Consider the following 12,734-nt stretch of genomic DNA (forward strand, 5'->3'; position numbering starts at 1 on the left):
GTAGTGGTAAAAGGATAAAAAAGAATCCGAAGGGAAGATATCAGGAAAGTGTATAGAATTCACAAAAACAAAATTATACATCCCCAATTAACTAAATCCATAACTATTGAGCTAATTTGTAAGTTTCATAGCAACGAACATGATCTCTTGGGAAAATACCAGACAAATATAAACCTTTCGATTTTAAATCATGTTCCTTAGATTAAAGACACATAATATCCTCCTGGGTCATTGCCAGATGGCTCTTATGACATCAGATATAGTATTTATCAACCTCTATGCTAGACAAATCATTCTGGGAAAAGTCTGCAGCAGAAATCATGGTCCAGAGTTTATGTCTTCTTAGAACCTGGAAGAATGAGGGCTCTAGATTCTCCAGTCCAAAGTTAGTTTCCCTCACCATCAAAAAGCTAAACCCAATAACCTTGGAAAAGAATTTTTTCTCTGGTGTCTACACATTTCCAGTTCATTCATGCCATTTTTACTGGCCCTTCTGTGAAAGTAGAGGAGACTCAGTAAGGTCACTTGTGTTGTTCTCATGTACAAAGGTAAGTGTTGAATTAGATGTATGATTTTTTCCCCCACCTTAAGTCTGAGAGACACAGTACCTTTGATGTGCCTAGTCTCTTGTCTTTTGTGATTACTATTGAGCTTGAAGAGATGGATTGTCAAGATAGAAGTAGAACCAAGATGCTACAGAGACAACAATAGTCATTGCTCTCCTGAATATTATTCCCCAAGAAATAAATATATGGTCTTTCATATATTTATACTTATTTCTGTACCTTTGTTTCCATAAAATGTGGAAAGCAAAGGAACAGAGAAGTGTGATGTTGAAGTTATCTTAATTTGATTCTTAGTCTTTCTTTAATGGTGAAGTCGAAGAAAGCTGAAATTTCATTTCATGGTACAATTTTTACTGTTTTTACAGATATAACCTAAGGAAGAATGGCTGTAGGAAATGTCTCCTCAGTGAAGGAGTTTATCCTACTGGGCTTGACACAGAAGCCAGAGCTCCAGCTGCCTCTCTTCTTCCTCTTCCTGGGAATCTATGTGGTCTCTGTGATAGGGAATCTGGGCTTGATTGTTCTGATTGTTTTGAATCCTCACCTGCACACCCCCATGTACTACTTTCTCTTCAACCTTTCCTTTATCGATTTCTGCTACTCCTCTGTAATAACTCCCAAAATGCTGGTGGGTTTTGTGAAGCAGAACATCATCTCTTACTCTGAATGCATGACTCAGCTCTTTCTTTTCGCTTTCTTCGTTATTGATGAATGCTACATTTTGACAGCAATGGCCTATGACAGATTTGCTGCCATCTGTAGACCCCTGATGTATCAGGTCACTATGTCTCATCAGGTCTGCCAGTTGATGATGATGGGTGTTTATGTGATGGGCTTTGTTTGTGCCATGGCCCATACAGGTTGTATGCTAAGCCTGACCTTCTGTGATGGCAACATTATCAATCACTACATGTGTGACATACCCCCGCTCCTAAAACTCTCCTGCACAAGCACCTCCATTAATGAACTTGTGGTTTTCATTGCTGTGGGTGTCAATGTAATAATACCCAGCCTGACTCTCTTTGTTTCTTATACCTTGATCCTTTCCAACATCCTCAGCATCCATTCTGCAGAAGGTAGGTCAAAAGCCTTCAGTACCTGTGGTTCCCATGTAATATCTGTTTCTTTTTTCTTCGGAGCTGCAGCATTCATGTATTTTAAGCCTCCTAATGCATCTGTGGATGATGATAAAGTATCTACCATTTTTTATACCATTGTGGGCCCAATGATGAACCCTTTTATCTACAGTATAAGGAATAAGGATGTCCACATCGCACTGAGAAAAACTTTGAAAAAAAATTTTTTTGCTTAAGTAGATTCCATATTTTTTATGGAACCATTCTTAGACTAATTGTGGTTTATATCTAGGAAACATGCTAGAGAAGCAGTTACTTTTCAGACCACTTGCTTACATTCATGAGCCCTATATTTGACTCACAGGTTTGAAAAAAAATTGACTACAATTGTAACATCACAAAAACAATTGCAAAAACAAAATACAAAATCATTTATGTGAGAAAATTGTGGAATTAAAATTATTTATCACTATGCAAAATTAAGTTAATATTGAGGAAATTTCAGAAGTAAAGACTGTGATCTATAAGTAACCCATTCTTATTTTATAGTAGAGAAAATAATTTACTTTGTAATTTTCCAAATCATATGTTATTTTTTCAACACTGAAAAGTGAGCAAACACATTTGTGCCGCCATCCACCAGTTGTGTTTCATTCCAGTCTTAGAAATAATGATGGTTGAGGCACAGGAGACTGGATGATATTACACTCAGAAAAGGAAGGCTCAAAGTTTTCTAAATGTATATTTTTTTATTTGCAGTTTATGTGGAAGACTTCAGATTCAGATTCACTTGCATGTCAGACAAGTGCTCTACCAATGAGCTACACCTTAAGAAAAACTATGAGACCTTTGATTAGAATACATCTAGATGTCTTATTTACCTGTGCTGAGATACTGATTTCTGTAGTTTTATAGACATATCCTTTTATTCAGTTAACTGCCCCCCCACCGGAGTATTGGTAGCCTAGTTTATTTTGAAAAGTTCTTTTGTTTCTCCAAAGGCTGAAGTAAGGAGGGCAGATGTCCTTTGCAATCTGATCTTTCTCTTTTTTTTCTAAAGTCTTACAGCAATTTGGTAAAGAGGTGTTATTGCGTCTGTTATGATTCCAGTGTTATCTGACTGAAAATGAAACAATTTATAATATTTGTGATAAAAACCATATATTAGATATTTCCTTTATGGACATGACATTTGTGTATAAGTACCTATTTTGTCTCCATTGGGAAGAATTTGACTGAGCAAGTTTACTAGTTATCAGTAGAGGAATTTTTTCTTATACTCAAACAAATCTTTCTGTTTAATCATTTCTTTCACTTTCTTTCTGTCTCATTGCTCTACAAATGATGATGCAGTTTATTGAAGTACTAAATATTAACCGAGCATGTATCCCATTGTAGAAGTCAAGAAATTTTATAATATATATATATATATATATATATATATATATGAAATCCATATTGGAAGTCTTCACTGCTTTCCTCTCCCAGAAGTTTGGGGAATCCCAAGGAAGAGTTGGCAGAGGGCTATAGGAGTCAGAGAGGATAGAGGACCCTAAGAACTCATGGCCTACTGAGTCAAGTAAATAGTGCACTTATGGGCTCATGGAGTCTGAAGTAGCAAGCATGCGACCTGTGTGTGTCTGCCCCATGTTCTCTGTATATATGTTGTGACTGTTGGCTTTTTGGGTCTCCCAATTGTGGAGGGGGTGTGTCTTGACTCTTTGGACTGCTCCTCAGTCTCTTTCTATTTTGTTTATTTGCTTTTTTCAGCATTGGCGTGAGGGTTAAAAAAATAAAAATAAAAACACATGAAGCTCTGAAGAAAGGTCAAGATGCTTGTGATCTCAGAAGGTTACAGACTAGTGAGATGCTGAAAAGATAATTTTTGTGTCTATGAATTTATATTAGAAAAATGGTACACGATGTTTTGAACAAATGTAATTTTTTTAGAGATTGTTTTTAATGGGATATTTTCTTTATTTGCATTTCAAATGTTATCCCCTTTCCAGATTTACCCTCCAAAACCCCTTATACCATCCCTCTTTCCCCTGTTTCTATGAGGGTGCTCCCCCACCCACTCAAAAACTCCCTCCTGCCTCCCTGCCCTGGCATTCTCTACACTGGGGTACCAAGCCTTCACATGACCAAGGGCCTCTCCTTCCACTGATGCCCAACCAGGTCATCCTCTGCTACATATACAGCTGGAGACTTGGATCACTCCATGTGTACTCTTTGGTTGGTGGTTTAGGTCCTGGGAGCTCTATGGTGTCTGGTTGGTTGATAGTTTTGTTCTTCCTATGGGGTTTCAAACCCCTTCAGTTACTTCAGTCCTTTCTTTAATCCTTCCATTGGGGACAACATTCTCAGTCCAATGGTTGACTGTAAGCATCCATTTCTGTATTTGCCAGGCTCTGGCAGAGCCTCTGAACAACTCTACTATCTTGAGTTGGCTGGTAGGAATGTCCCTGTCTGAGTAGATGGCAGGTGACCTGACTGAACACAGGGTTCTCCACTGAACATTTGCGCATTGGGATGAGGTGAGCTTAGTCTTAGATATACACACAATCTTATGGTGATTTGGAATGGTTATGGGACAGAGATGAACCCTATGCAAGCATGAGAACAGGGATAATGTGCATACACATGTGAACAATAATTAGTAAATGAGGTTGGATTGGGGCTTGTGAGAGAGAAGAATGACTGTCAATAAGCACAAAAAAAATCAAGGTGATATCAATCATACAATAAACTTTGTTTTCCTTTTCTATAATTCAAAGGTCAGTCAATGCCCATTCATAAGCAGTCTGCAATGTAATCCATGAACCATATATTTAAATAACAAACATTTCCATGTCCTGTAGGAGGGATGGCTTTTTGTTGGTACAGATACACACTTGTAAATTGGCCCGTGATAGCTAGATCTCAGTAAAGACTGTAACACAAATTAAGTGGGAGACACTTAAACCCATCTCACCTCTTTCTCTTCAATCAACTGTGTTAAGTGGGAAGATTGGGGGACTTGTTTGGTTTTTGTTGTTGTTGTTGTTGTTGTTGTTGTTGTTGTTGTTTTGTTGTTTTGAGTCTTTATCCTTTAAGTTTTGTGTCTTCATCCTCTTAGTCCTAGATTATGCATGGCTAATACTAAAAGTGCTATGGCATACATTAAATAAAGAGCACACACACACACACACACACACACATCTATATCTACATCTATCTATCTATCTATTCCTGAAATTTTATTGAAGGCTAGCTTCCATGTCACAGGCTAAACAAACCAAGGAAGGTGTAAGTGTGGAGTTGGCAATTGGAATTGGTTCTAATATCAATGGATATAGGCTCCAGCTATAATTGGAAGGCAATTAAAAGGAGAAAGGGAGAAAGGGAAAGCTGAGGCTGATGGCATGAGACTTAAATCTCTACTGACAATATCAGGTGACTGGAGAAAAGAAAGAGAAGAAAACCAGCTTAGGCTACTACTGATAGTATCTAGCAGAACTGCCTCTGATATAGCTACCTGGGCTGCCACTGACTGTGACCAGTGATTAGAGAAAAGGAAGAAGGAGAAAAAATCAAGCACACATACAGTGAATGAAGCACAGTGAACTTCAATCGGCAAGCCCTAACAAGCAAGCTCTAACAACTTCATATATATATATACATATACATATACATATACATATACATATACATATACATATACATATACATATACATATACATATACATATACATATACATATACACATACACATACATATACATATACATATACATATACATATACATATACATATACATATACATATACACATATACATATACATATACATATACATATACATATACATATACACATATACACATATACACATATACACATGCACACACACATACACACACACATATATATATACATATACATACTGATATACATACATACATTTAGACAGATACACATTCATACATTGCTGCAAAGTACATGGGACTAGCTAGCAAGTTCTAACTATTTTATATACAGACATTTGTAGTACAGAGAAAGCTCTAGTTAGCAATCTCTTACTGTCTTGCATACACATTTATACACATAATTGGTAGATAATGCAAACCTGTAATAAACAAGCTCTAACAAGTTTGTTTTTTTCTTAGTCTTTTTTATATCCCTTAAGATAAAGTCCTTTATTTAAGAGGAAGAATTACTTCATTAAAAAACAAAACAAAACAAAACAAAACAAAACAAAACAAAACAGATGAACCTGAGATTCCACCTTACACCAATCAGAATGGCTAAGACAAAAATCTCAAATGACAGAACACACTGGCAAGAATGTGGAGAAAGAGGAATACTTCTCCATTGCTGGTGGGTTTGCAAACTGGTAGAATCACTCTGGAAAGCAATCTGGTGACTCCTCAGAAAATTGCAAGTAGTTCTACTTGAAAACCCTGAACTCCTGCTCCTGGGCATAGACCCAAAAGATGTTCCACCATACCACAAGGACAGGGGCTGCACTAAGTTCAAAACAGCCATATTCATAATATGCAGAAGCTGGAAACAACCCAGATGTCCCATAGCCAAAGAAGAATGGATATAGAAAATGTGGTTCATTTACATAATGCAATAGTTTTCCGGTATTAAAAACGAGGACATCATGAATTTTTCAGACCAATGGATGGGGCTAGAGAATATCATGCTGGGTGGGGTAACCCACACCCAAAAGGACATGCATGGTATTTACTCACAGATAAGTGGATATTAGCCAGAAAGTGCATAATAACCATGATACAACCCACAGACTCTTAAGAAGTTTAACAAGAAGGAAGGCCCAAGTGACAATGCTTCAATCCCACTTAGAAAAGGGGAACAAAATTATCATGGAAGGCAGAGGAAGGGAGGAACTGAGTGAGAGAAGGGAGGAGAAGGGGAAAAGGGAGGCAGGATCAAGTATGGAGGGAGGCAGGAAAGAAGCACAGGGGGCCAGGACAAGGAACAAAAATATGTAGCTGCTGGGGGTGGGGGTTAAGGGAACATTGAGAAATTCACACAGATCTGAGATGGGAAAGGCTCACACATGAAACGGGGGTGACCCTAGCTGAAATTCACTAAAGTGGCGAAATACAACCTGAAGGGATCACCTCCAGTAGGCAGACAGGGCTCCCAGTGGAGGGATGGGGTCACCCAACTGTCTTCAATGTTTGTAACCCAGAATTGTTTCTGTGTAAAAGAAATGCAGGAACAACAATGGAGCAGAGATTGGAAGATAGGTCATCTGAGGACTGGACTCATTTGGCATCCATCCCATGGATGTGTCAGTACCAAACACTGACACTATTACTGGTGCCATGTTGTGCTGAAGACAAGAACTTAGTATGGCTGTCCTCTGAGAGGCTGTACCAGCAGCTGAATGAGACTGGTGCAGATACTTACAAGTTACCATTGGACTGGGAGCAGGGACCTATATGGAAAAGTTAGGGGAAGGATTGAAGGAGCTGAAGGAGAGAGCAACCCCATAGGAAGACCAACAGTATCTACTAACCTGGACCCTGGGTGCTCCCAGAGACAAAGCCACCAACTAAAGAGCATACAGGGGTGGGTCTGAGGACCCTATCACATATGTAGCAGAGTACTATCTTGTCTGGCCTTAGTGGGAGAGGAGGCACCTAAACTTGGAGAAACATGATGTCCTAGAGGAGGGGAATGTGTGTGTGTGTGTGTGTGTGTGTGTGTGTGTGTGTGTGTGTGTGTGTGCATGTGTGCATGAGAGAGAGAGAGAGACAGAGAGAGACAGAGAGAGACAGAGAGAGAGAGACAGAGAGAGAGAGGGGGGAGAGGGAGGGAGGAAGGGGAAGAGAGAGAGAGAGAGAGAGAGAGAGAGAGAGAGAGAGAGAGAGAGGTGTGGATGGGTGGGGGAACACCCTTTCAAAAGCAAAGAGAAGGGGATGGGGTAAAGAACTCTTAGAGGGGGTACCAGGAAGGGGAGGTCAACACTTGGAATGCGAATAAATAAAACAGAAAGAGAGAGAGAGAGAGAGAGAGAGAGAAAAACATGTTACACAAGAGGAAGTTACAACAGGATTGTTGAGAATAATTTCAAAGCAGTAAACTTATCTATCTTTCATTCCATAAGCTCATTATAAATTCAAAGGAATAGTTTTTAACATTAAGACCTGTGGCATCATCCCTGAACATAACCTAAAATAAATGTTTTCCTTGATTATTAATTTGCTCCTGTTGAAATAAATATTAATATATCCTTATGGCAGGTTCCTGCTACCCACCCCAATGGTTTTTGTTCCTGAATGAAAGACACACTCTCTCTCTCTCTCTCTCTCTCTCTCTCTCTCTCTCTATATATATATATATATATATATATATATATATATATATTTTAATATGCCTTAAATAGCACAATAGCTGGGCTACTGCCTAACCTCCCTGCAATTAATCCTAATTATTACTTAGTAATTCTATTTTCTGTCTTGGCTGCTCTGGACCTAGGTGGGCAGCCCTCTGGGCCAAGCTCCCCTGACTCCTTCACATAGTTACTATGCTCTCTATCCTGCAGTATTCTCAGGTGTGGCATATCTCTTTTCCTCCACATTCTCCTGGCATGGAGGATTTCCCTTCCTCCTTCTTCCAGTTCGAAGCCCAGGAAACCCTAAAATCTCACCTCTGTCTGCCCTTCCCAGCTATTGACTGTTGGCACTTTATTTACCAATCAGGTCCAACTGGGTGCAGGCTCCCAGGTGTTGCATGCAGATGCTATAAGCAGTTTTTGGGGAAATACAATTAGGATTCGTAATACAAGCAGCAAATGTTCTAAGCGTATTTGCCTTTCTAGTGCAAATTACATGCTTACAACTCACTCTGCCCATTTTATTATGGATGCAGATTTACTTACTATTCTATGAGGAGGGAACACATTTTATTCTTAATTCTAAATTTATTATATCGTTCTGGCAAAACAACTTAAACCATCTCCTTAAACTTTCTATCATTTACTCTAACTTCGTGGAACTGTTTAAATCAAATCAAGAAATGTGTAAAATCATTAACCCACCTAAACAAGATTATTTGAAGATTCATAATCATGTTTATATGCAGGAAATTTCGCCAATGGAGTGGGATAATAGCCAGGATTCAATAATAACGGACTATAGGCAGAAAGTGTTATTTCTTTACCCAATCACACTACGTCAGGAAAATGAATAGAGCAATGACAAACTTGAGAAGGTATATCCGCAACAATAAGCCCTTGAAGGTTTGTCTTTCCAAGGTACACCCATTGCAGCCATTCAAAATGGTAGACAACCTCCTGGAAGCTCACTTGCCCACTACAGCCCCTTCTGCATGGTGATTGTCACACTCTGTATTTTAAATTTCACATGCAAGAGATATTAACATGCAATTATTTTTCACTTAACTTTCCCAAAGTCAGCATGTACTTAATACTCAATAGCCCCAAACTGCTTATGTTTGTTTCATTTTACACTGAAGCAAGACTTATATAGTGTAGCCCAGGGTGGCCATGGAATTTTATCATCCTCTTGACTTACTCCTTTCAGTACTGAGATTGGAGACACCACTGCTTCTGGCCTAATAACTTTCCAGTGTTTATGATGGCCTATGGCATAGCCGCCATTGATATCTTCTATGCGAACAACTGATTATAGTTATTGGTTTTGCTGTCTTTGAGTTTAAGTCAGAAGAATTTGTGCAAATAAACATATGAAATTAACTGAGGATCATTTAAGATTCATAGCTATAAAACATTTATTTACTTTTAAAGTTAAATAAATTCAAACTATGATATAGAATGAAAATATACTTCCACTACATATAAAACATGGAAAGACTTACCATACTCATGGATTGGCAGGATTAAAATAGTAAAAAATGGCCATTTTGACAAAAGCAATCTACAGATTCAATGCAATCCCCATCAAGATTCCAAATCAATTCTTCATAGAGTTAGAAAGAGAAATTTGCAAATTCATCTGGAATAACAAAAAACCCAGGATAGAGAAAACTATCCTCAACAATCAAAGAACTTCTGAGGGAATTACCATCCCTGACCTCAAGCAGTATTACAGAGAAATAGTGATAAAAACTGTATGGTATTGGTACAGAGACAAGCAGGTAGATCAGTAGAATAGAATTGAAAACCCAGAAATGAGCCCACACACCTACAGTCACTTGATCTTTGACAAAGGAGCTAAAACTATCCAGTGGAAAAAAGATAGCATTTTAAAGAAATATTGATGGAATTAGAAAATATCATGCTGAGTGAGGTAATACAATCCCCACCCCAAACACACATGGTATGCACTCACTGATAAGTGGGTATTAACCTAAAAAGTTCGAATCATCCAAGATACAATCCATAGACCACATAAAGCTCAAGAAGAAGGACGACCAAAGTGCAGAAGCTTTAGTCCTTCTTGGAAGAAAAATAATAGTTGTGGAAGGAGATATGGTGACAAAGTTTGGAGTAGAGACTAAAGGAATGGCCATTCATACACACACACACACACACACACACACACACACACACACACACATATATAACTAGATATTTAAATTTCTTCTCAATTTAAAACTATTGGTTAAATAAAACTGGTGACAGCCAATTACTAAGTTGAATAGAGAGAGGTGAAGTTTGATTTACTAGGCTGGGAATCACAGGTAGGTACCACAAGGAAAAGGAAGGGTGGGAGTGAAGGAGTGTTGCAGAGAAGAATACATAAAAACATTAGGTCTAGTAGAGTCATGATGGACTAACAGAATGTACCACAGTGATATGCTTCCCCAAGATGGCAGACTGCTGGAGCAGAAAATAGCCAGAGTATTTCAAACAGCAAATATTTAGGGAGCACAGATAAGCCAGTATCTAGATTATCCTTAAGAGATTTTGATTAGAGGTAATTCCCAGTAATTGCATACAGCCCAATAAATGAATTTCACAGTATGAGTCTCAGTTATTTAAAGATAGAAGGGGATATGTATAATAAATATTATTTTACAGGTATGTATATTAAAAGCCATATTCATGAAGACAGGATAAATTGTTGAGTAATGTGTGAAATAAGAGGATTTATGTCCTTTATACTTTCAATAGGAAAATACAAAATATATGTAGCAGGTGATTTTATGCCAGTGATGGTTGACAGTCTCCTTTTGTCTCTTAGTGATATGAAACACTGCATCATCTTCCTATCTTGATGTCATTGGCTTTCTACAGTTCCACAGTGTCTTCACTTTTTCTGTAGAGTAGTGGTAATCATACAGTGCATTCCTGCAGGGGGTTTTGCTGGTGTCCCATACCCTAGAACAGTGGACTGACTGTAACAGTACAAGGCTCTTTCTTAATGATGTGATTAACTTAAGACTCATCTAAGTATGTTTGCAATGTTAAGGTAGAGTCTAAACCAACCTGAATAGAGTCCTTAAGTGAATGGGGACACATATCATCAAGAATGGAAACACTCATAGGAAGGAGCAAGGTATGACATAGCAAAAGCTCAGCCATCTTTAAAGCAAATAGACAAACCTCAGAAGAAATAGAACTTATACTTGATAATGGGATTCAGGACCCCAGAGCTACAAGAAACTGAAGTACCATTGTTTATCCAGTCAATCTGTCACTGAGGTTCTAAAACAACGTTTTTTATGGCATACATGAGCAAGTGACATGGTAAAAATACAATTTTCAAACTTTGTGTACTAGGTATTAAATCTAGGACCTTACTTATGATAGGTAACTGCTCTACTATCAAGGTTTATATAGCCATGTATCATTTTTATTTGAAGAAAGTTCTCATCAATTTATGTATGCTGACCTTGAAACCTTTATGGAGTCTAGGTAGGTCTTGAAATCAATCTCCAGATTTGCTGGAATTAAAGGCATGTATCATCAGGCCCAACTACTTTATATTCTTAAGAGTCTAAAGAGAATAAAATGTAATAAAACATATGAGGAAAAATAGACAGTTGGGGTTATATATACTGTAATTCCAGAACATGGGAGTCTGAAGCAGGACCAGTGTAAGGCTTCCTGGGCTACACAGTGCTTTTAGGCCAACAAGTGAAACAATAGGAAGTTGGCTCCCAGTGGGTCGCACTAATATACTCATCTAGGAACTTTACACACACACACACACACACACACACACACACACACACACACACACACCAGTTAATTTTAAATTATCTTGGCCAACTCAAAGTTTGGGTACTCCTAAATTTTCCCCCAACTACCTCAGACCCAATCAGGTAACTAGCCAGTGGTAATCCACCCAAATTCTCAGATGGCTGATTGGCTTTGTCTCTTTCAGCTCCTATATCCCATCCTTCTCCACAAGTCATGGTACTTTTCTGTCTCTCCTCTTCTCTTTCCATGTCTAAGCCCATGAAAATCTAAGGGTCCTGCTATACCATCTCTCTTTGCTCAGAAATTGGCCAATGACATTAAATCAATCAAAAACCAACTGGAGACAAGGGCATTCAGCATTTGGACATGGAGATACCTGATTAAATCAAAGAATTAGAACCAATCCCCAATACCCTACCTTTTCTCTCTCAGGCATAAATTGAGCATAACAATATGTAAGTTGTAGAGAATTGTATGCAATTGACATCCAGTTTATCATATTTGTCAATTAGATAAAGTACTATCATACAATGAAAAACTTTAAAAATTTACACTTAAATTATGTTGATTTTAGAGAGGCAGACAAGCCTGGGAAACCAGAAGAGACTGCTCTCTGTACATACATCTCGGACGCCAGAGGAAAACACCAAAGGCCATCTGGAACCCTGGTGCACTGAAGCTCCCTGAAGGGGCGGCACAGGTCTTCCTGGTTGCTGCCGCCGCAGAGAGCCCGTGGGCAGCACCCCGCGAGCAAACTTGAGCCTCGGGACCACAGGTAAGACCAACTTGTCTGTTGCAAGAAGGCTGCCTGGTAAACTCGGGACACACAGAGGCAGAATTCCTCTAGAACCGGGCACGTCCTGTGTTTACCGGAAGTCCCACACTCGCGGATCCCGGCCCGCAGCAGCTCTCTGCTCCCAGACCCCGTGGGAAAGAGACCTCTC

At 38.7% G+C, this 12,734-nt stretch overlaps 1 protein-coding gene across 1 annotated transcript; it reads left to right on the top strand.

Moving 5' to 3' along the window:
- Positions 1–948: 948 nt before the first annotated feature.
- Or8b101c (olfactory receptor family 8 subfamily B member 101C) lies at positions 949–1,882 on the top strand. Its single transcript, NM_001000439.1, is given in 2 exon segments — positions 949–1,864; positions 1,866–1,882. Coding segments are annotated over 2 exon segments (933 nt in total).
- Positions 1,883–12,734: the final 10,852 nt, after the last annotated feature.

The sequence above is a fragment of the Rattus norvegicus genome, chromosome 8, assembly GCF_021556685.1.
Source record: "Rattus norvegicus strain SHRSP/BbbUtx chromosome 8, alternate assembly SHRSP_T2T, whole genome shotgun sequence".
Classification (NCBI taxonomy): Eukaryota; Metazoa; Chordata; class Mammalia; order Rodentia; family Muridae; genus Rattus; species Rattus norvegicus.